This window comes from Schistocerca cancellata, chromosome 1, assembly GCF_023864275.1.
Source record: "Schistocerca cancellata isolate TAMUIC-IGC-003103 chromosome 1, iqSchCanc2.1, whole genome shotgun sequence".
In the NCBI taxonomy this organism is placed as follows: Eukaryota; Metazoa; Arthropoda; class Insecta; order Orthoptera; family Acrididae; genus Schistocerca; species Schistocerca cancellata.
In genome coordinates this window covers 1,058,712,259-1,058,737,805 of record NC_064626.1, presented here as the reverse complement: position 1 = coordinate 1,058,737,805, position 25,547 = coordinate 1,058,712,259, and the positions used below count along the sequence as shown (strand labels likewise).

General features: G+C 42.2%; 1 protein-coding gene across 1 annotated transcript in view; it reads right to left on the bottom strand.

Moving 5' to 3' along the window:
* Window positions 1-301: 301 nt before the first annotated feature.
* LOC126126296 (glucose dehydrogenase [FAD, quinone]-like) overlaps window positions 302-25,547 on the bottom strand; it is a 116,471-nt gene continuing 91,225 nt past the window's right edge. Inside the window, exon 4 of the mRNA XM_049915140.1 lies at window positions 302-1,500. Coding sequence (XP_049771097.1) covers window positions 302-1,500 — 1,199 coding nt within the window. The remainder of the gene's footprint in view (window positions 1,501-25,547) is intronic.

The following is a 25,547-nucleotide window of genomic DNA, read 5'->3' as shown; positions in this document are numbered from 1 at the left end:
TATCTGGGACTTTTTACAATGTAAAATTTAACGCATACCACAGTATTTTTGCTCTCAAAGACGAAAAATATCCGTTACATCCGTCACTGAGTGCCTTTCTGTCTTGACAAGGGCATCATACCACGATTACCATCTCCGCCCGATTCACTCTACATTCCTTGCGTCACAGACACTTTTCTCATAGAAACAAACACACGTGTTCACTCACACATCCAGATACATGTCACACACCTTCCATACCTGAACGAATTTTCACATCAGGATGCTGGTTTCTACGTGACTAGTGTTAATCATAGAGAACTCAGTTTCGTCCGCGCCATGTCTCAGCAATCATATCTGCAGCCTTTTCACCGATCATAATGGTTGGTGCGTTGGTGTTGCCGCTGACGATAGCTGGCATGACCGAGGCGTCGACGACGCGCAGCGCAGAGATGCCCCGCACTCGCAGCTGTGGATCGACGACTGCGTCATTTCCGGTGCCCATGGCACAAGTGCCAACCGGGTGCATAGCCGATGACGTCACGAAAGGCATGGCGCAGCGCCAGTAGTCCTTAGTGAGGGCGCCGTAGTGCGAGCACTGTGGCAGTGGTACGTGGCGAACACCTCGCACGCCGGGGGTCCGCAGGCCGACGTCGACCACCTGCTGGAGGCCTTCCAGTAACGTCTCCATGTCCTCGGGTTGCGTCATGTAGTTGGCCTTGACGATCAGATCATCGTGCGGGTTCGCGCTTCGCAGCTCGACGCAACCCCTACTGCGCGGCTGCAGAAGCAACAGCACTGGCGTAACCATGCACCCTGTTTCCGTTAACACTTGTATCCACTCTGCCTGCCGACTAATTTTCGCCGTTGCTGCTATGATGACTGGGACAGTATCGCCCACGGGGATCGCTAGTGCTGCGCACTGGTGATACACTTGCATGCTCGGCCTGTTTCCCTTGGAGGTCTCATTTATCGTCTGCAAGAAGCCCACAAATCCACTGCAGAGGATGTTAGAAAATGGCCCGGTTTTGTTCCGGTAGTACCTGAGCGTGTCCTTTAGCAGACTCTCCCTTCCGAAATTTCTGCAGTCGAAGACATACGCGAGGCCCTCGTAGAGAATGTGATCGTGGTAGTTACAGCCAACGCTAGAGTTCTGGATAACGGGAATCCCCAACGGCTTTAAAATTTCCTGCCTTCCAACTCCAGAGTGCATGAGTATCTTTGGTGAACCGAACGCCCCAGCAGACAGAATGATTTCACGAGATGCTCTGACTACTTTCGTTCTGCCGTGCTCCAGATATTGCACGCCGTAGGCGGCCTTGGTGTTGACGTCTATCAGTACCCTGGTTACCAAAGCTCTCTGCTTTATATGTAGATTCGTTCGTCTCCTCGCTGGCTCGAGAAATGCTTTTGCTGTGCTGCAGCGTCTTCCTGCTCTTACTGTTCCATGGCAATATCCATAACCTACCATTGTGTTGTCGGTAAAGTCAGTTACAACACTCATGTTGGAGAGAATGACTCCTGGAAAAGTAAAACAGACGATAATTGGTATTTAATAAGGATCTGGGAAAACAGATGCAATGTTTCACTGAAATGAACAATGTGTCAAAAATTCTACATGCAAAGTATTTATTTTCCTAAATCACATCGTGATCTTTGGAAAACAATTTTACAAGAAATCGTATTATGACATGTACATCCTAATTTAAGAAGACATAAATAAAAAATTTAAATAAATCGTATTCACTGTAGCGATATGCGTCTGAACAACATGGACAAATTAGCAGGAGAATATAAGTCGTCGGCTATGACTTAATACTACAGAGCTCTCATTTTACTCGTATGACCTAAGTGGCACTAAATGATTCTCGCTATGTAGTTTTGTGATAACCACGTGTATTGTATGTAATGGCAAGTGACCAGAATTTCGCAATGCAAAAGGTATCCTCACAGCCCAATATAGAAGTTTAAGGAATTGTTTGTATTTCACTGTTACAAATTTCGAGCATTTTGTGCTCTTCTTTACGCGCGCGTACATACATACATAGACATCTTTACTCAAACCACGTAACCGTAAGTGAAATTACACGGAAAATAAATATAAATTTGGTACTAGTAAAATACAAATAAATGTTTCATACAGTCACGGTTTCTATATTTGATGACTTTAGCCACGGTACATTAGGGTATGAAGATATTTTTGCTTTCTTTCACATGATTTGCCTTATTCTGTTGAGATTTACATTGTGTTGTGTTAATTAGTTCTTGTACGCTTTGTAGCACATAGCGATGGATCTGTAGTTTATTAGCTGCCTCGATGAATTCATAGGTAAGTTACCTAACAAGCCAACTGATTTCAGAGGTCTGATGCACATAAATTTCTGTATTAGTAAACAATTTTAATTTAGTGCTGTTAAAATGTTTCTGACACTTCCGTAGGGTCGCAAGAATATCAGAGTAATTCCGTTCCATTATCGAGAGTTGTTTTTGGTTAAACAAAATTACATTTATCGCCTAGAGAAGAACACATGTTGTCACGGTGCTCGCTTACTTCCAAGTCCGTATCGATCTTAGTGCTGAGTTTTCACTCAGACGGCGCTTTGGCGTTAGGCGGTTGTTTCCGGGTGTGATCGCTGGCCGTAGCGTAGCTGAAGGCGTGTGAGGAGGAAAGGGGTGGCTACCTTGGCGTGGTGACAGTTCGGCTCGGTTGGGCTTGTTTGCGTCTGGACGCCGAGTGGGGCCCGATGGGAAGACCGGACCGTGATTTGACGGTTAATAGTGTGGACAGCGGCGTGGTGTGCCGTTTAACTTGATTCGCAAGGGGAGCAAAATATCGCCTATTGTTGTTTGTCGAGCTTGAGTTTGAAATACCTTCTATGTGCGGCGGGATGTCATTTCGTCCTCCTGTCTCTCCGTCGCTGGGAATGCTATCCTGGTTTACCGTCCCATGGATGTATATCGATGGGGGTACACTGCTCTCTGTACTCTACTAGACGCTGGTGATGGAAGTGCGTCGTTCAGCGGCACGTTAGTCTGGGTGCTTTATGTTTGATCTTAAAGTGCATAGTCTTCGAGTGGCACTCCTTAGAGTTTGCCTTGCGCAGTTAGATTGGAGTTTATTTTGTCTTGTGGTGCTTCCGCTTTCCATTAGCGAAGGTTAAGCTTGATTCGGCACTCCGTACGACACTTGGCACCCCAGCAGGCGGGTCGGAGCCACCTTCGCGACTAAACAGAAGCATTTGGACTGAGAGGTCTTGTGTTTTGCATATTGCTCATAAATTGTTGTTTTGGTATTAAGTTGGCTGAGGTTTCATATGGATTTCCCGGCATTTGGTCTGTTGTCCGGCCCGGGCTAGGTCTCGTTATTTTAAAAGTCGATCCTTGTTTTGGCTTAGTACGATATTGGTTTAGTGCCTGGTGGTTCTCGCAATACGCCGGGTCGCTGTGGTTGTGTTGCATTTTGTATGGGGCTGTGTGCTCGGAGCCGTGAACTGCTTCACTGGGGAGTACTGATCGGGCCATTCTTGGTCGTCTGCTGTATGAAACGATTTTATTATTTCAAAGTAGCATTATCACTTAAATGATTTAATTCTTGTTGCGTTAATTGCAACTTGGGTACTGAGAAATTTAGTAGTGTAATTACGGAAGATTTAATAGTGGCACATGCCCCTTTACCTGTTTCGTAATCTGTTAATTCTGTTAATTACCGATAGACCTTAAGCTCATAGTCATATGATGTGATTTTCTTAAATTATTGTATTTTTATGTCATGTTATTGTTTTTTTTTTAATTTGCTGATCAGTGGTGTACTGTTCCAAGTAATAAAATGTTTCACATAGCTATTGGGTGGAACGCGCGGTACCGCAACGGAGAGAGTAGTTGCGTGCCTTGCGTCTCCGTTGTTGACGCGGTCTGGTGTCCGTTGTTTGTTTTGGTGCACCTGAGTTAAGTATTCTGTTGCCTCCTCCCTTGCGGCACGGCCGTGTTCTTCTCCTAAACATTTCCTTCAAGGCCTATTTGGTTAATTTTATGCTAGTATTATTTTAATTTCTTACATTGGTAAAATTGTGCGGCCTTCATTATGCACACTGTTTGTCATAGCGGAGTTGGTGTGCCATTGTAATTTCTTAAACTCCATTGTGTGTGCCCTTCGTGATACATATTGTTTGTCATAATAGATTTGAGTATGGCAATTATGCCTCATATTTCATGATGTGCGTGTGTAATGGTGCAATAAATGGATGATTGTTATTTCTGTTTTTGGCACCCTTCATGCCTCCTTTCTTGTCCCTATTGGTATGCTATCCTTGTACTTGTGTTGGCAATTCACATCACATACTACTCATGTTTTGCAACTGAACGATTATTTTATTTTTAACCTAGCGTGTTTCACATATTCTGAATGGGCATAACCAGTAGCCTCTATAAGAAAAGATAATTATTCAGCTACACAAATTATGTTATTTGACATGAAGTGTTTCGTGACAGCACATTGTAATTAACTAACAATTTACAAAAATAGTGGTTTGGTTTACCTCTTAAATATATTTGTCCTCCGCTTGTGTTCATAATGGGTCTATAGTAGTATTAGAGGAAAAGTAGACTTTTCCAATTCAGTTTGCACAATTGTCTTTCAGTGGACATAAACTTTCTTGCTACACATTGCACATGACCTTTGTGTAGGGTTGTCTGAGAGATCACGGGGGCTATAGAGGGTGGCAGTGGAGTAGGCCACTGCGGCGGCGGAGGGTGGGTGGAGTGATATTGGCGGCAGGGCAGAACGCGCGCGCGTTTGTGTGTGTGTTTGTGTGTGTGTGTTTGTGTGTGTGTGTTTGTGTTTGTTTGTGTGTGTGTTTGTGTGTGTGTGTGTGTGTGTGTGTGTGTGTGTGTGTGTGTGTGTGTGTGTGGCGAGCATGTTAATGTATGTGATTATTTTTATTATTTTTTAAAGTAATTTTCAGTAGTTTAACTGTTTTTTTTCTGGTAACCTGTGTAGTGTTCGAATAACGTCCTTTTGTGGATTTATTGATCATTCAACGTATTTTCATTTTTCTTTGTGACACTGCGTATGAATTAGTTTTCATAGATAGTGAGCATTCTCGTTCTTTTGTTACAATGGAATAATACTGTAGCAGTGTGGTGGTGATTTTCTTGTATTATTTTGTATGTTGAGTGGATACATTCACTATTTAGTACCACTGCAGGTTCTTTATACCTGATGCTACAGTTTCTTATATCATCACTATCATCCTTTAAGACTTATTATGCCTTTCAGCGTTCAGTTTGGAGCATAGTCCCCCTTATAAAATTCCTCCATGATCCCCTATTCAGTGCTAACATTGGTGCCTCTTCTGACGTTAAGCCTATTACTTCAAACCATTCTTAACCGAATCCAGGTACCTTCTCCTTGGTCTAGCCCGACTCCTCCTACCCTCTACTGCTGAACCCATGAGTCTATTGGGTCACCTTGCTTCTCCCATGCGTGTAACATGACCCCACCATCTAAGCCTGTTTGCCCTGACTGCTACATCTATAGAGTTCATTCCCAGTTTTTCTTTGATTTCCTCATTGTGTACACCCTCCTGCCATTGTTCCCATCTACTAGTACCTGCAATCATCCTAGCTACTTTCATATCTGTATCCTCAACCTTACTGATAAGGTAGCCCGAATCCACCCAGCTTTCGCTCCCATACAACAAAGTTGGTCGAAAGATTGAACGGTGCACAGATAACTTAGTCTTGGTACTGACTTCCTTCTTGCAGAAGAGAGTAGATCATAGTTGAGCGCTCACTGCATTAGCTTTGCTACACCTCGCTTCCAGTTCTTTCACTATGTTGCCATCCTGTGAGAATATGCATCCTAAATACTTGAAACCGTCCACCTGTTTGTAGGGAAGCAGCCTACTCACGCTGTAGTAAATTCACATCAGTTTCCATTGTGTGCCAGCCAGTCTGCTGTAACTAGCTCTGACGTCATAAATGTTGCGCAATACCTTAAAATTCAAGCAAATGATCTGAAACTTTTCCAGCATGTAAGGAATAATACTAAATTAATGTGTATTAAATATCAGTGCGATAACTTCAGCCATTTTTGTAATTTGGGCGTTTTTCTAAAAAAATAATTGGCGCAACAGAAAGGAGCTAGAGACTTCAAAATTTATATTTAGACTCATCTTTCATAATGATTTAATAAAAACAGTACTTTGGATTTCACAGGTTAAGACTTTAGTGGAAATTCATGATTTTCTGGTTTTCATCTCAAAACTGAAGGAAGCAAGATAGATTAAGTAGGCTAATGAATAAGACTAGGATGTTTAGATTTAAATAGGTTGGAGGTCCGCTATGACTATGAAGATGTGAAAAGTTTCTTTTGAATACCTATAAAATTATAGCGATAGCGGATCTCAAAAGGACCAGTTCAGAGCTCATCTGTTGCGTGCAGCGTAACTTAATTATTTCTCTCGCCCAAGATATTTAACTTAGCCACGTCATAATTTTATTATAAATACTTACCTGCGTGCTAAATGCACGATTAAATTAACAGCTTCATAAGCCATCAGCAAAAGAAGCTATAAATTATTATGTAACTTGGAGTGGTGCGTTACTAGCCCAGAGGCCAGTCGTGAGAGCCAAGTTAGAGCCGGCGTTCTCTTAGCCGTCCGCACCGAGGCTATATATATAAGAGCACTGCGCGAGTAAGGAAGGCCCCAGTTCTCTCCAGACGCTGAATAGCACGTCAGCTGTGTCGGGAGTCGCTTCGCTACGGTAGCGCTGCTACAAACTGCCTCGGGTGCCGTATTGAGTTACGATGTATACGCGTAACTGTGAAAACATTTCAAATGAAGGATTATTTTTGGAATGATTTTCATTATCTAGCTTCAGTTTGCGTGTTGTTGTATTTTCACGTGCCGTCGCGGTACAGACATTCTACCAATCATTTTAGCGTGGCGTTTGATGAGATTTTCTCATCAAATTTTGGCGAGCATTCTTTTGACATTCAATTCGGACATTTATAGTTGCATCAGCGAATTAGACTCTGAACTGCTCTGTTTGTTAGGCTGTTGGGATAATTGTGATGTTATCAGTGAATTTCAGAATATACTCAACTATTTTGAAAAATTGTTTTTGATTAGAAATTCCGAACTTTCTCCTACTTCTTCAGAGCTATAAGCTGCAGCTATAATAATATTCTCAGGTTAAGTGGGCACTAGGAACTCTCATTACAGGCTCCACGTTTCGTTAAATCACTTTCTGGGTGCCAAAAAGCAAAGAGAGAGCCAGTGTTGAGAACGGCGAAAGACAGCATTATACAACATTCCAAAAGCCGGGAAGTGCAGTGTTTTTCCCACGTTTAAATAACAAACTTTATTTCACAAGCAATTTGCTTACTCACTCGCCGCCCCACATATGGTGCATCGGCCGGGAAGTCAACTAAGTGAAAGTGATTTTTAACTATTCGGATTCGCGAGTGAAATGCGACACGCAACTGAGTATAGAACAGTGAAAGTGTTACATAGGCAGGTGGACAACGCAGTTGAATCAACAACGCATCTAGATTGACGGAGCTGGCACTGAGTCTAGCGGTGCTGCCGGCATCGCGAGAAGCCAGTTTCGCCGTACCGCAGTCGTCCGCCGCAGCAGCCGGGGGCCGCGCCTGCAGTTATGGGCCACGTAAACACACCACAGCCGTCGGAGTGCCGTCTGCAGTTCAACGTGCCACGTCGCATCAGGAATCCTGGTACGCCGCGCCGGCTACGGCAACGTCGTGCAGAAGGAACTAAGTTAAGTGGAAAACTGTTAAAAATTTTACTAACCTGCACTAAGAGACTGTCGGCGATGGAACCGCCAAAAGAAACTGAGGTTAAACTTATATCAGAACCTATGTCTGAGGAGGGAACTGTAAATCCAGACAACGGTTCAAGTGTAAATATACATAAAAGTGGTAATGTTAAAGTAAAATATGAAGTATTATCTCCTGACAGTAGTGTGGGAAGGGGTAATGATTCAATAATAGAGACCCCTGTAGTAAAGCAGGAAGTAGAAATTGTAAATTTATTGGATGATTGTTTCTCTGATGAATTAAAAATGAAACAGTCATCAGAGATGGTAGAGTTTAAAAAGGAGAAGTTAGATAGGACTAATCAATCAGAAGTTTCATTTAATTTTGATGATTCTGGTGTCGGAGCTAGTTTTTCGTCACCTGAGTGTGATAAAAAGCCAGCTAGTGAGCAACCCAAAAATGCTGGGGCTGTTGATCTAAATGTTATATTACAAGCAATCGCTGCCAGTAATGCACAAATGACAGCTGAATTAAAATCTGAAACAAGTGAACAGGTCAAAAACAGTAGTGCTGAATTAAAATCTGATATAATTGAGGTAAATAACAGGATTGTGGCCAGTCAAACTAATTTTAATAAACGATTGGAGGTAATGGACGATACCTTCAAGGCTGGTTGCAATAAGTTGAAAGAGGATCTAGACAGTTTGAATTATAAAATTGATTACAACCATGAGGATATTAAGAAAAAGGTTGCTCAACAATTTTCTGAAATGTATAAAACAGTTAAATCTGAAGTTGCTGAGGTTCGCAAAGACTTCCAAATGGAAGATGCGAAGCTGGAGCACAAATTAACAGAAAAGATCGAGTCGGAATCTGAACTGTGCTCAGATAGATTTAAAGATGTTAATATTAAAGTAAACATATGTCAAGCAGACGTAGATGCAATCAAAAGTGATACTACTCATATTGTACAAAGAGTAGATAATGTTGAATTGAGAGTAGAAAATATCAGTACTAACATTGCTAACATTGAGAGTAACGTAGCTTCAGTAACTTCTGGTAATGGTAGTGTACAACAAGTTGTAGCTGCAAACGCCGCATTTATCGGGTGTCGGCAGTTCTTGCGGTTTGATCCAGATAAAAATATCCACCCGCTAGATTTCTGGAACGATTTTGAAGATGTAATTCCACCAAATTGGTCTGAATGAGAGAAAATCTCATTTATTAAAAGCCATTTAGCAGGTGACGCCTTGCGTTGGTCCGCTGATGTTATGTTGAAGTGTAAAACTTTAGCGGAGTTTAAAACAGCTTTCATTAATGAATATTGGTCTAGTAATAAGCAAACTGAAGTGTTAAGAGAATTTTGGAGTGGAAAACGCTTCAGTGCAGGCAAGGAATCAATTAAAGAATTTGCTAGGTCATGGATTTCACGTTTGTCACATTTGGCGGAAAAGCTAAAGCCAGAAATGATTATATTAGGTCTTGAAGCCAAACTGCCATGGTATTGGCAAACCAGAATTATATCGGTCCCTAGAGACAATCTTGATCGTTTCATTGAATATTTGGAACGTGTAGAACGTGTTGCTGCCAATGAGGAGCAGGCACGTAATAACAGAAATGCCACTAACAATAGTAGTAATTTTAGGAATGAGCAAAATCGTAATGTAAACATCAGAACAGTAGGTATTCGCCATCCTAAGAGAGGTAGGAATTGGGGAAATAATTATCAGAACCAACAATGGCGTCCAAGAGATAATAATTTTGTTCCGAACAGAAATATGCATGTAAACAACAGTACGGAAAGCAATGCTGTGCCAGTCAATTATAATGAAACTAAAGAAAACAGCAATAGGCCGAGGCAGGAAAACTAGTTCCCGTCTATGAGGACACTGGCGCTCACCAGGCGGTTACTTTTCCTAAGCCAGTAGTTAAGGGAATTGGTAAGACAGATCAGAATACTCAAACTGAACATGTGGATGAAGAGTCGGTAGCATCTAAAGAAACAACAGAAATATTAGATCACTCACAGTATTTGATAGATACCGTGTTAGAAACGCTTTCTAAGTGGGAAGAGAAAGAGAAGGCGCAGCAGTGTAACAATAGGGAAGAGCTACAAAATATTGAATTGACAGGTGAAGAAGCAGAAGAAATTCATGCTTATATTTACGATGAGGATGATGTGCTCTTATCTAAAGTGCCTGTGCAGGATGTTGATAATGTACTAATAGACTTAGGACAGGAGATAAGTGAGAATGTAGAGGGTAGGCTGTTGAGGGTCGATGAACCCAGTAGCTGTGACCAGTTGTCACTTGAGAAGGAAACCGACGATAATGGTGAAAGTGGTTTAGCTGTAACTAGTGCTATGCCCGGTCTGGAGACGCAGAATCGCTCAGACTACAGTAATTTGGGTTATGTTCAGCAAACGAAATGTAATGAAGTCGTGCGGTGTTTCGATTTAAAATTAATAGACTGGAAAAGGCAGCTGAAAATATAATTCCGGAAACCCCTACACACTGTGACCTAAATGTAATGAAGACAGATGTCAATCACTTTAGTTGGAGACAAATCCAAAAGGAACTACTAGATGAATTTGAGGAACCACCTGTACAACCTAGAATAAGCCACCCTATAATAATAGTGAATATGTTGGGCATCAATGTACGTTGTCTCTTAGACAGTGGAAGTGAGGTGAGTGCAATATCTCAGTCCTTCTTTGATGCATTACCTGGTAAAGACAAGCTTACGGTAATGAGGGTATCAGGACTAAGAATAATTGGTGCTACTGGCAAGGTATCAAAAACGGTAAAGCAAGAAGCTTTACTACCCTTTAACATTAATGGTAATTTAATTGATCATCCGTGTTTAATTGTAAACAATCTCAGTATTGAGGTTTTAATTGGCATAGATTTCTTGTCAAAATATCAGAGTGTTGTTGACTTTGAAAGAAGCCAGTTAAAAATGGTCTTGCCAATAACCGGAGTAATTATAGTACCTTTTAGTGATAAACATGTAGTAACTGATCATGAAACTTGGGAGCTGCCTATACGAGTTTTGAAAAATAGGAGGTATTGGGACGAAGGTGTTAATCTTAGTAACAGTAAGTTGAACACAGAAGAAGAAGAAGCAATTATTTTAGACAAAATAGAAGCTAAATTGCAGGAAATCGATAAAATTTCCGCCAATCAAAAGGAAGACCTGAGACAGGTTCTAAAAAGGCATCATAAGGTATTTTCAGATCGACCTGGCATAGTCAAAGGGGGTCAACAGAAACCTCCGATCTTTCTCGTCGGCTTTGACCCGTGACGTAAGCGTGTTGTGGTGTGTGACGTCATTACGGCGCGGAGTTTGGTTTGTGATTGTGGCGTGTTTGTAGATGTCGTGTTGGTGTTTGTTGTGCCCTCTGGTGGTGTGTTCATGGTTTTCGTTTGTTTGGTGTGTTGGGGCCGGTTTGCTGTTGCTCAGTGGTGAGTGCTGTGTTCGTGGTTTTGAAGCGGAATTTGTATTAGTGAGTTAACGGTTTTGTGTGATGGTTAATGTAATGATAATTGCTGTACGTCGGGTGAGTTTGTTATTGAGTGTATTCGGTTGTGGTTTTTTGTTCAGGAATGGATATGAAAGACCGCATGAATAGTGCTCGGTTGAGGGCGATGATGGGTGAGACACCGTTAGAGCTGATCAAATTTCTACAGCTATGTTTGTTTGCTATGGTTTGTGGTGTTTTTTGATTTTTGTATTGGTGGATGGGATCGGGAGATTCTGTTGAGCTATATAGGTCAAGGGAAGTGTTCGATCCTAATTTATGGGATCGGGAGCTGTTGTAGATGTATGTAGGTTTAAGGGAAGTGTTTGTTTGCTATGGTTTGTGGTGTTTTTTGAGTTTTGTATGGGGGGATGTGATCGGGAGGTTCTGTTGAGCTATATAGGTCAAGGGAAGTGTTCGATCCCAATTTATGGGATCGGGAGTTACTGTAGATCTATATAGGTCAAGGGAAGTGTCTGATTCCGGATAAGAATGTGTTTTTTGGTATTTGGTCAGTTTTGTGATGTCGATTTTTTTCGTCGTTTTGCGTGGTTTTGTATGGCGGTCGGTGGCTACATTTGTGTATATTTAGTTTCTCCCCACCCAAAAACCCCCAATTTCCCACGCTTGTCCCGTTAGAGTCATTAGGCTTTTTGTGAAACCTGTGTATTTCAGTGTTTATGATACGTATGCGATGTTTTTATATCCGCCATATTGGAATTGTCGTTTATGGTCGTTTCCGCTATATTTGTGACGTCATGGGTCAAAGCCGACGGGTAAGATCGGACTCTTCTGTATTTCCGTCAAAGGTTATGAATGTCAATTAAAAGTGAAACCCGGCCAAGTGTTTTTCAGGAAGCCATACCAAATACATGTAGCTAGGAAGGAGGCGGTTCGAAAAGAGATACAGAGAATGCTGGAGTGGGGTGTGATTGAGAAAGCGGTCAGTGAGTACAATAATCCTCTTGTTGTTGTACCAAAAAGAGACGGGAGTGTCAGATTGGTCTTGGACGCTCGTTGGTTAAATGAAATAGTGGTTAGGGAAAGTGATAGACCGCAGGATATGGACGAATTATTGCAAAAATTCCGGGGAGTAAAATTCTTAACTTCTATGGACATCACGTGTGGATATTGGAACTTGCCACTGGCGGAGAGTTCAAGGAAGTACACAGCTTTCTTGTACGAAGGAGTTTGTTACCAATACCGTGTGGTACCTTTCGGACTTAATATCTCTGTTTGTGCTTTCGTACGTGTGATGTGCCATGTTTTAGGACCAGCTTTAAGTAATAAAATAACAGTCTACGTAGATGATCTGTTAATAGCAACTCCTACCTGGGAAGAACACATAGCTTTATTAGAGGAAGTGTTAGAGGCTATTGAGAGAGGTGGTATGAAACTAAAGATTGAAAAGACAGAGTGCGTTAAAGAGGAAACAGGTTTCTTGGGATATAGGATAAGTGGAAAAGGTATTCTGCCTGACCCAGGCAAGCTACCAGTCATTGAAAAATTTGAGGCTCCCAGAAACAAGAAGCAGTTGAGATCAATGTTCGGTCTTTTCGGCTTCTATAGACGTTTTGTTAGTGACCAGGCTTTTAATGCTCCCTGTCTTCACCTCCTGCTGAAAAAGAATACCCCTTGGGTTTGGACAGCAGATTGTCAACAGGCGTTTGAGGTGCTTAAACAATCTTTAATTAATAGTCCAATTTTACATCATCCTGATTTTGAAAAGCCATTCTGTATGTCTGTTGATGCTAGTGGCTATGGTATAGCTGTGGAAATATTCCAGGTAGAAATAGAGAACGAGCAAGAGGTGCACAAGACTATAGCTTTCGCAAGTCGATCTTTACAGGCAGCAGAGAGAAATTATGGCTTCTCCGAACTGGAAGCATTAGCCATTGTATTTGGAGTACAAAAGTTTGAGCAGTATTTATTAGGTCACAAGATAATTGTTTACAGTGACCATAAGGCGTTGACCTTTTTAAAAACCTGTAAGTTGAGGAATTCTCGGTTGGTAAGATGGTCATTGTATCTCCAGCAGTTTGACCTTGAGGTTAGATATATTCAAGGGAAAGACAATCTGGTAGCTGATGGGTTATCTAGAAGTGCGGAGCTCTGTGATGACGCGGGGGTTACAGCAACAGACCTAAATGAAGTCCGAATGTTTGCATTGCACGAAGTAAAGGAAGAAGGTGCATTAAAGAGAGTGATTAAGAACTTGAGACGTGAGCAGAATGCAGATGACCAACTGAAATTAGTGAAGAGCTATTTAGGAAATGCGAACTATCCTAAGGTTTCACAATACTATTGTTTGCATAAAGGTATTCTGTTTAGGAGGAAAAAGATAGGTGTTTCTGAGTGGAAGCTGTGCTTTCCCTCACAACATGTAGACTTGCTAATCGACTATGTACACCTGAGGTATGGGCACTACGGTGCAAAGAAGTGCATTGCAAAATTAAAGGAAAAGGTTGTGTTTGACAACATGTACCGCCGTGTGGCCAAGCGTCTAGCATCTTGCGTAGTGTGCCAGAAGGTCCGTGCTGCTAACAGCAGAATACAAGGGGATATGCATTCAGTAGAGCCCACTGAAACCCTAGAATTACTGGCTTGTGATTTGTTTGGCCCTCTTCCTGTTTCGAGAGGTGGTTGTACCCATGTTTTTGTTGTTGTGGATGGATTCAGTAAATATGTTAAGCTATACCCAATTAAAAGAGCGAATGCAAAAACATTGGTTGAAAAGTTGGAAAAAGACTTCTTCGTGAACGTTGGCGTTCCGAAGAATTTGCTGTCAGACAATGGGCCTCAATTTACTTCTGATAGATTTAAGGAATGTCTAGATAAGGCCGGCGTGAAACATCTGAAAATATCTGCGTATTTCCCCCAAGGAAATATGAGTGAACGTATTATGAGGGAATTGAATAGGCTTTGTAGAACTTATTGTGCTCGAAAACACTCAAGTTGGGCAGAGCACATTAAGTATTTTGAGAATGTAATTAACAACTTAAGACATGATGCAACTGGTTTTGCACCTTGCGAATTGATGTTTGGCCAAGAACCTCACAATGTGATAGCAGATATGGTAGAATTCCCTATTCTAACGCAAATATCCACAGACGAAAAGAAACTAAAGGCTAGGGCTAATATGAGAAAAAGAGCGTTGGAAAGGAAGAAGCGGCATGACGCAAAAGCTGTACCTACTAGCTTTGAAATAGGTCAATTAGTCCTTGTTAAAACCAAAGAAAAATCCAAGAAGGTAAATGCAGAAACAAAGAAATTCATGTTCGTATACCAAGGACCTTTCAGGATCATAGGAAAACCACATGCCAATGCATATAGGCTAGAATACCCTAAAAGTAAGAAGCTATTAGGTCTAAGGAACGTGATTGACCTAAAGAGATTCATAGGCAGCCAATGAAGGCTGTAGGGAGGAGGTTGTTCTGTAACCTCTACACAGTGTGGCAGCTGTGCAGTCCCAGCTGTGTGAGATCTTCTTTCCCTTTCAGGTCTCTCATTCTTCATCTTTCCTATCCACCAAAATTTAGATCTCTTCTTTCAGACATGAAATTTTTCTGTCATGACTATCAGGCCAGGAGTTATGTTACCATTCTATCTACCGATCAGTGAAGAAAGATACCTAATGTGATAAACTGAATAGTGACAAACAATAGAGAAGTATGACGTAATTAAGATACAAATGTATTTGAGTAACAATTATGTGTAGTACCCTGGTAATATGGTAAGTACAAAGTGTTGTTTTATTGGAAATGGTCCACCTACAGTAATTTAAAAAGATATATGAATTCATATACAAGCAGGATCTGAAGTAACAGTGAAACTTATTATATGGCGTAGAGCTAACTAATTAATAATAAAAGAGATTGCTTAGTGTCATGAAAAATATGCAGATAAGTTGTAAAATTAAATTCACCTGGTGTAGCAAGGAAAGGCAGTATAATAGAATTGAGCAGTGTTTGTGGTTGAGACGTGAAGGACACGTCCCTGAAGTATTTATAAGGTTGGAGCTGGCCATTATTTTAGTGTAGTGTGTGACAGGATACACCTACGCGTATTGAGGTTATGAGTTGGAAGCGTGAATGCGACCATAGGTACCCTTATGTTAGATGAGACAGAGCAGCTCATGGTGTCCTATAGGTTTAAGGAATTTAGCATTACGCTCGTCCATAATTATTTGATGCACTTTAGTGGTAGGTCCGAGAGAGACTACCTGAGGTTTCAGCATCCGATCGAGTGGAAATGGATTGCCACGTGAGCAAACTAATCAGCCGCAATACACTATGAATATGAAATAAATGTGCTATCCTATGCTTTAAATATTAATAGAGTGAGTGGTAAATAAGTACATACACTAGCAGTATAAATAAGAAACATAATAGCAGACGTGAAACAGTAATTTTAGCTCAGCATAAATACACTTCAAAGTAAGTAAGACCCTAATTGCAGATGTGGAACTGACAACAGCAGAGGACCAATAAGTGGATTTTGTAGTCAACTAAAAGTAGTGTGTTTTGAACACTCAGAACGGTACTATTACCAAAAGTTACTCACATATACAAAGAAGCTGAGAAAACAACCACTAATCATACTCATACTATCTCTAAGAATAAGATAATCAAAGATGATTCAGTTAAGTGCTTAATATACAAATGTCAGGAATGTACCGCGCATTGGTTCAGTGTTCCGACCCAGAAATAATAAATTGACGTTAAGTAGGATTCATGATTGTATGCCATGAGCATAGATTTTCTCTAGTACGTGACTAACGGCGTTTTGAGCCATTTATTTACCGATTTTATGACATTTAAGTAACCGCAAGAGTAATGTTGAAAAAAAAAGTTCTGTTAACTTTGTTCCAGTAATATATTGGAAGTTAAAATGTATATATCCCCATTTCATTGTGACCCACCCTTAGATATTAAGTGAACAGAGTCTGAGGCACTCTTTTGTTTGTTCTACAGGACAAACCAGATAATCGCAGCCTGGTAGCTGCGTGAAAGCGTGGAGTGACTTGGACACAACTCACAGTGACCCCTCCCCTTTCCCCCATGTAATTTAGAGAGAACGTGAAGGACGCACACCATAGCAACTTCCCCTCCTCTACCCTTGTGAATGGAAGTGTAGGACGCCAGCCAAAGCGGCTACAACCACGTGTGTAAAAATTATTTGTGAACTTTTCTTTCAGGTTTAGAAAAGACTGCTAAGAGATAATCATCTGTTTATGTATCATGTTATTTTCTTTGAATTTGTGTATGTAAAAGTGTATTTAATGTATTTAATGGGTCTAAGATTTTCATAATTTTTCAATTATTATGTGTTTGTTGGTCTAAGGCAATATGTATGCCGAAATATTTCAGTGACTTCGCTTAAAATTTTGAGTACTGACATTGTTTAAAAGGCAGTGAACATGCCCACAATTTAAATAATTAATGTAGATAATCAGTTTTCTTTAATGTTTCTACATGTTTATATTTCAATTTTGATTTTTATAGGGAGTTAAATTGTACTCTTGCTTCCCTTTTTGTAATTAAATTTTTTTCTCATTCATTAACATTCATAAACAAAAAATTTAAGTAGAGGGTGATGTAGGGAAGCAGCCTACTCACGCTGTAGTAAATTCACATCAGTTTCCATTGTGTGCCAGCCAGTCTGCTGTAACTAGCTCTGACGTCATAAATGTTGCGCAATACCTTAAAATTCAAGCAAATGATCTGAAACTTTTCCAGCATGTAAGGAATAATACTAAATTAATGTGTATTAAATATCAGTGCGATAACTTCAGCCATTTTTGTAATTTGGGCGTTTTTCTAAAAAAATAATTGGCGCAACAGAAAGGAGCTAGAGACTTCAAAATTTATATTTAGACTCATCTTTCATAATGATTTAATAAAAACAGTACTTTGGATTTCACAGGTTAAGACTTTAGTGGAAATTCATGATTTTCTGGTTTTCATCTCAAAACTGAAGGAAGCAAGATAGATTAAGTAGGCTAATGAATAAGACTAGGATGTTTAGATTTAAATAGGTTGGAGGTCCGCTATGACTATGAAGATGTGAAAAGTTTCTTTTGAATACCTATAAAATTATAGCGATAGCGGATCTCAAAAGGACCAGTTCAGAGCTCATCTGTTGCGTGCAGCGTAACTTAATTATTTCTCTCGCCCAAGATATTTAACTTAGCCACGTCATAATTTTATTATAAATACTTACCTGCGTGCTAAATGCACGATTAAATTAACAGCTTCATAAGCCATCAGCAAAAGAAGCTATAAATTATTATGTAACTTGGAGTGGTGCGTTACTAGCCCAGCGGCCAGTCGTGAGAGCCAAGTTAGAGCCGGCGTTCTCTTAGCCGTCCGCACCGAGGCTATATATATAAGAGCACTGCGCGAGTAAGGAAGGCCCCAGTTCTCTCCAGACGCTGAATAGCACGTCAGCTGTGTCGGGAGTCGCTTCGCTACGGTAGCGCTGCTACAAACTGCCTCGGGTGCCGTATTGAGTTACGATGTATACGCGTAACTGTGAAAACATTTCAAATGAAGGATTATTTTTGGAATGATTTTCATTATCTAGCTTCAGTTTGCGTGTTGTTGTATTTTCACGTGCCGTCGCGGTACAGACATTCTACCAATCATTTTAGCGTGGCGTTTGATGAGATTTTCTCATCAAATTTTGGCGAGCATTCTTTTGACATTCAATTCGGACATTTATAGTTGCATCAGCGAATTAGACTCTGAACTGCTCTGTTTGTTAGGCTGTTGGGATAATTGTGATGTTATCAGTGAATTTCAGAATATACTCAACTATTTTGAAAAATTGTTTTTGATTAGAAATTCCGAACAATCTCCTACTTCTTCAGAGCTCTAAGCTGCAGCTATAATAATATTCTCAGGTTAAGTGGGCACTAGGAACTCTCATTACAGGCTCCACGTTTCGTTAAATCACTTTCTGGGTGCCAAAAAGCAAAAAGAGAGCCAGTGTTGAGAACGGCGAAAGACAGCATTATACAACATTCCAAAAGCCGGGAAGTGCAGTGTTTTTCCCACGTTTAAATAACAAACTTTATTTCACAAGCAATTTGCTTACTCACTCGCCGCCCCACATGTTCCAACTTTGTTCTTCCTATTTGGCACTCAATCCGTAGACAACAATATTGCTACAGTATCAGACGAAATTACAACTATTAAACAGTTGAACACCGAATTGCGTGATGAAATTTCCGATCTTAAATCAAAAACAGATACACACATAGTAGACTTTGACAGTGACCGACTGGCTTGAACAATTAGAATTAATACAGGATCCTGATGCCATCAAAGCAGACGTTAAAAAATTGAACGAAACCGCCGAATTGCTCAACACGTGGGGCGTGAGGTCTCCACAGTACATCGATGTTGTCGCCAGTGGTCGGCGGAAGGTGCACGTGCCCGTCGACCTGGGACCGGACCGCAGCGACGCACGGATGCACGCCAAGACCGTAGGATCCTACGCAGTGCCGTAGGGGACCGCACCGCCACTTCCCAGCAAATTAGGGACACTGTTGCTCCTGGGGTATCGGCGAGGACCATTCGCAACCGTCTCCATGAAGCTGGGCTACGGTCCCGCACTCCGTTAGGCCGTCTTCCGCTCACGCCCCAACATCGTGCAGCCCGCCTCCAGTGGTGTCGCGACAGGCGTGAATGGAGGGACGAATGAAGACGTGTCGTCTTCAGCGATGAGAGTCGCTTCTGCCTTGGTGCCAATGACGGTCGTATGCATTATTGGCGCCGTGCAGGTGAGCGCCACAATCAGGACTGCATACGACCGAGGCACACAGGGCCAACACCCGCCATCATGGTGTGGGGAGCGATCTCCTACACTGGCCGTACACCACTGGTGATCGTCGAGGGGACACTGAATAGTGCACGGTACATCCAAACCGTCATCGAACCCATCGTTCTACCATTCCTAGACCGGCAAGGGAACTTGCTGTTCCAACAGGACAATGCACGTCCGCATGTATCCCGTGCCACCCAACGTGCTCTAGAAGGTGTAAGTCAACTACCCTGGCCATCAAGATCTCCGGATCTGTCCCCCATTGAGCATGTTTGGGACTGGATGAAGCGTCGTCTCACGCGGTCTGCACGTCCAGCACGAACGCTGGTCCAGCTGAGGCGCCAGGTGGAAACGGCATGGCAAGCCGTTCCACAGGACTACATCCAGCATCTCTACGATCGTCTCCATGGGAGAATAGCAGCCTGCATTGCTGCGAAAGGTGGATATACACTGTACTAGTGCCAACATTGTGCATGCTCTGTTGCCTGTGTCTATGTGCCTGTGGTTCTGTCAGTGTGACCATGTGATGTATCTGACCCCAGGAATGTGTCAATAAAGTTTCCCCTTTCTGGGACAATGAATTCACGGTGTTCTTATTTCAATTTCCAGGAGTGTATAAAGGAATTTTTTAAGAAAAGCGTTCATTTCAATTTAAAGAATATTTCCAAGAATCAGAAAAAAATATAGGCCAGCACTGGACGAAGCTGTGCCGAAAATTTTTTTACATAAGAGCAGATATATTTGCAGTTTTTTTTTGAGGTAAGAATGTTTTCTTTTTTTATTCAGAATACCCGGCCGAGGCGCAGCGCTGCTGTCGTCATAAAATTTACGTGGTTACTGAATTTTTTTATTATTTCTGGGTTTAGGAATTGAATTTTGTGGTTACATTAAATGTGAATGCATTTCAGCATAGAGATCATGAATGGGAGCTAATTTTGTTCAGAGGTTACAATATTAAAAAATTCATTTAATTATTATTTTGGTGCCTAGGTTGCACTTGGTTCCTGGTTTCTAATTTTAAAAAATTCTGTGGGGAGGTTACAACATGAAAAGCAGACTATCACAGGAAAAGAAGGCATTCCTGACTAAAAGAAGTCTATTAGTATCAAACACAAGCCTTAAACTGAGGGAGAGGTTTCTGAGAATGTACTTTTCTAGCGCAGAATTGTGTGGTAGAAATCGATGGTTTTTGGAAAACCCTAACAGAAGGGAATTGAAGCCTTTGAGATATGATGCTACTGAAAATGAAGATAAATGTAACCATTTGCCACTTCAAATTAGGGCTTGACAGTCGGTAGCCGTAATTCCTAGTTATTTTGGTTTGAACTTAGCCACGTGTTCTTCGTTTGGTTGCCTCAGACGAAACACATGCAGGTTTTGCTTACCTAGCTGAAATTTTTTGCATCCGGAAAAGTCTCATTTTGACTCGTAATGAGCATTTCAACAAGTGGTGACCCACAAACCCACAGATGTTTGTGCGTTACCGCATTTTGGCGCGTGCAGGTGCTTGAATCTGCGCGCTCTATTACCCGATCCTCAAACTTCAATGCTAAATAATTCGGAAACGCCGCAACGTATCGACATTTTTCTTAACAGTTTTTTCCCAGCACGACCTCCCCTTCATCACACTTACAACCTTTCGAGACCACTTCTGACCAACCTGTTTAGGTACCGTATTATGGTTAAATTTTCGAGGACGACGTAATTTTAAATATTTTTCTTGCGTTTTGTGTTTGAGTTCAAGGTCTGTTTGCGACAACAGCTCTTTCTTTCAATTTTGACAAGAACGACCAACACACCTGTCTTCAGGAAAAATTACATTCTGCGTATTGTCATTGTTGTGCCGTTTACTGCTCTCAACTTGTATGAGGTATAGGTATTCAAATGAAAACATTGCTATTGCACCAATGTCCATTTGTGCAATATCATTATTCTTTTGTCTATTTCCTAGATTACTTTAGAAAACTAAAGGAAAATACCTAAATCCACGCCCAGCAGTTCCAACGAATGTTGGTAAATATTCTAACTTCAGGCATGTACTGTATGAGAACAAACGTTCTCTCACGTCCGAAAAACCTATTTATGCTTACTGCCGTCCACTGCAATAGCTATAAGACGGTTATACAAAGGCTTTCGTACACCATCAAAGACAGAGACTTCTTTAAAAAAGCATAGCTATTTCGTAAGGTGATTTGAAAAACTATTTGTTGTGACAAGTCAAGTAACTTTTATTGGATGCTGCACTACTCTTCAAAGCGGAATGCATACATGACACTATTGTTCAAACAGTCACCACGTATCTGTAAACAACGGTCAGTTTCTTGATGCTGACTGGTTTCGGATACCTATGGGATTTTGAGACCACCTTTATCGTGTGATAAGACAGGCGACTTATGGGCGATGAACACGATACGGGTGGTTCGAATACGGGCGCAAGTGTCCGGAACTAGTCAACATCAAGAAATAAAAAAACAGATACTTCTCACTGGTGCTTATGCCGGCGCCACAAGCAATTACTACTGGCCATTAAGATGACGTGCTACAGACGCGACATTTAACCGACAGGAAGAAGATGCTGTGATATGCAAATGATTAGCTTTTCAGAGCATTCACACAAGATTGGCGCCGGTGCCGACACCTACAACGTGCTGACATCAGGAAAGTTTCCAGCTGATTTCTCATACACAAATAGCAGTTAACCGGCGTTGCCTGGTGAAACGTTGTTGTGATGCCTCGTGTAAGGAGAAGAAATGTGTACCATCACGTTTCCGACTCTGATGAAGGTCGGATTGTTGCCTATCGCGATTGTGGTTTATCGTATCGTGACATTGCAGCTCGAGTTGACCGAGATCCAATGACTGTTAGCAGAATATGGAATCGGTGGTTTCAGGAGGGTAATACGGAACTCCGTGCTGGATCCCAACGGCATCGTATCACTAGCAGTCGAGATGACAGACATCTTATCCGCATGGCTGTAACGGATCGTGCAGCCACGTCTTGATCCCTGAGCCGACAGATGGGGACGTTTGCAAGACAACAACCATCTGCACTAACAGTTCGACGACGTTTGCAGCAGCATGGACTATCAACTCCGAGACCATGGCTGCGGTTACCGTTGACGCTGCGTCACACACAGGAGTGCGTGCGATGGTGTACTCAACGACGAACCTGGGTGCACGAATGGCAAAACGTCATTATTTCGGATGAATCCAGGTCCTGTTTACAGCATCACGATGGTTGAATCCGTGTTTGGCGACATCGCGGTGAACGCACATTGGAAGCGTGTATTCGTCATTGCCTTACTTTCGTGTCACCCAGCGTGATGGTATGGGGTGCCATTGGTTACACGTCTCGGTCACCTCTTGTTCGTATTGACAGCACTTTGAACAGTGGACGTTACATTTCAGATGTGTTACGACCCGTGTCTCTACCCTCCTGCCTGCGATGGTGTACTCAGCGACGAACCGGGGTGCACGAATGGCAAAACGTCATTTTTCGTAAGAATCCAGGTTCTGTTTACAGCATCGTGATGGTCGGATGCGTGTTTAGCGACATCGCAGTGATCGCACATTGGAAGCGTGTATTCGTCATCGCCATACTGGCGTATCACCCGGCGTGATGGTATGGGGTGCCATTGGTTACACATCTCGGTCACCTCTTGTTCGCGTTGTCGCACTTTTAGCAGTGGACGTTACATTTCAGATGTGTTACGACCCTTAATTCGATCCCTGCGAAACTCTACATTTCAGCAGGATAATGCAAGACCGCATGTTGCAGGTCCTGTACGGGCCTTTCTGGATACAGAAAATGTTCGGCTGCTGCCCTAGCCAGCACATTCTCACCAATTGAAAACGTCTCGTCAGTGGTGGCCGAGCAACTGGTCCATGCTGCTGCATAGTTCATTTAATTGGTCACTTAAGGAAGGAGAGGGGACTTTATTGCTATAGGTTACTGCGGTGGCGGGAGAGCGTAACCTCTGTTGTCTATTGGCTCCTGTATTATGTGCAATGATTGGTGGTCACCGCCAAATGAGAAGTTGGCTCCTGTCACAATATGGCAGTCACTATTCTTGATGAAATTTGCTATTGTGTTGAAGCTGCATGGGCAGCTGTACCTGTACACGTCATCCAAGCTCTGTTTGACTCAGTGTCCAGGCGTATCAAGACCGTTATTACGGCCAGAGGTGGTTGTTCTGGGTACTGATTTCTCAGGATCTATGTGCCCAAAATGCGTGAAAACGCAATCACATGTCAGTTCTAGTGTAATATATTTGTCCAATGAATTCCCGTTTATCATCTGCATTTTTTTTTATTTTGGCGTAGCAATTGTAATGGCCAATAGTCTAATACAAGTTGCGGACCTATTTTTCACCTGCCGCTTGTTGGAAGTTCGTAAACGGTCGGAATGTTGTACGAATCGTTCAGTTGTTCAGCGACTGAAATCCGCTCCTTGGTAACGAAATCCTTCGGGAGATACGATGTGAATGTCTTCATCGTCGCAACAGCTGCGGTTACCGCGAATCAGTTTCTTGAGTTCGTGAACATTGTCGTCTGTTGTCGATGCAGATGGCCTTCCTTCTGTTACCAGCATCATCGATGTCTGTGCGGACTTGGTCCAGTTGTTGGCACCATTTCACTGCGGCTGCATGCGACATTACGACTGGTCCATACACTGTCCGAATTTCGCAAAGGATCTGTGTGCAGTGCAGACGTTTTGCTCTCAACAATCGCATTGTGTCGCAAGCTTCATCTTTGGAGTACGTTTCCAGCTGATGCATCATTTCTCTCCCACACTGAGATGCGCCTGTTATTCGTAACGCAACAAAACTTTGTCTGTTGGAAACCAACTGTATGTAGGCTTCCACGGCCAGAGTCAGTTGACAGAAAAGTTTTCTGGGTATGGTACCACGTCATATGGTGTAAAAGTAGTTTTGGAGAAAACCAACGTTTCGGCCACGGTTAGAGCGGCCTTCTTCTGCATCTACTGGTACGTTCTACCTATGCAGTGTCCCTCGTATTTAGCTGTTACTGTTCACTGCGCATGCCATTCCGTCATAATTACAAAAAGACAGTTCATTTCGTTGGTCACTTAAGGAAGTAGAGGGGACTTTATTGCTATAGGTTACTGCGGTGGAGGGAGAGGTTACCTCTGTTGTCTATTGGCTCCTGTATTATGTGCAATGATTGGTGGTCATCGCCAAATGAGAAGTTGGCTCCTGTCTGCCAAATGTTCGACGTCGGCCGCGCGGCGGCAGTTACTCGCGGGTAGCGCTCGCGCCTCGTGTTGACAATGTGGTCTGTTGGACTCCGATTGCTGGCAGCCTAGATGGGGCAAGCCTGAGTCCATCCTCTCTATTCATGTTGTTAGGGTGTTTAAGTATTTCGATGGCCTCTCTGATTTTGCGTTTCGTCATAACCGGATACATCCGCTGAACTTTATGTGTTTTCCGCAACCTTGCTGATGTTCTGCCACTGCTGATTTGTTCTGTTGCCCTAGCCGAATAAAGTGCTCGGGTTACCGAATGCGCGTTGCTATTGACCTGCCAGTCTCGGCGATGTATGTCTCTCCACATTCGCATTCCATCTTGTACTCGCCTGCAGAGTGTAATGCATCCACCTTGTCCATAGTGGAGGCTAGCACGTCCTGGATCCTACGACCACTATGGAAGACAGGCTGCACCCCAACCCGGCGAAGGAGGCTGTAGCCATTGGCTAGAAACGTTGTGCGTAGCTTTTGAGCTCAGGTGTCATGTTTTAAGCTTTACTCAGGCACTGCGCACGGACTGCCAAAGAACGGATGGGAGAGTTTTTCTTCGCTGGGTGGTGGTAGGATTGGGCGTGCTGATACCTGTCTGTATGTGTGGGCTTGCGATATACTCTGTGCCCCAGTGTTCCCTCCGTTGTCCTGAAAACGTCGACGTCTAGAAATGGAATTGCACCATTCTTCCCTACCTCGAGCGTGAACTGTATCTTCCCGTGCATGTTGTTCAAACAATGGTTTCCTCCAGCAGTAGTTTTATACAATATGACGCAGTAACATAATAAGAAAACTTTTATGGCAAGTATATATAGTCTCTATTGACAATGCGCTATACTTGTTGCGCAATGGTCTTAGCTTGGGACGATTTGCGTTACTTAATTTTTGTAGTTTCCTCTTAAATTAATTATCCTTTTTGTAATTTCAGCTCCAACGTCCTTCTAAGTTTCTCATTACTGTAGCTAATTTTATAAAGTTAGTTATATACTTTGTGTGAACTTTACATATATTTTATATCAATTTAACGTCATTTTATTGGTATCTTTAGATCAATTTAGTGGTAGTTTTCCACATATTTTAAATGATAGAAATCCGGGCCCTGAGGTTACACGTACTTGTTCATATTCTTAAACTAAATGAATTATCACCTACATGCGAGAAGAGAGTCACGGTTCAGGTTTCGCA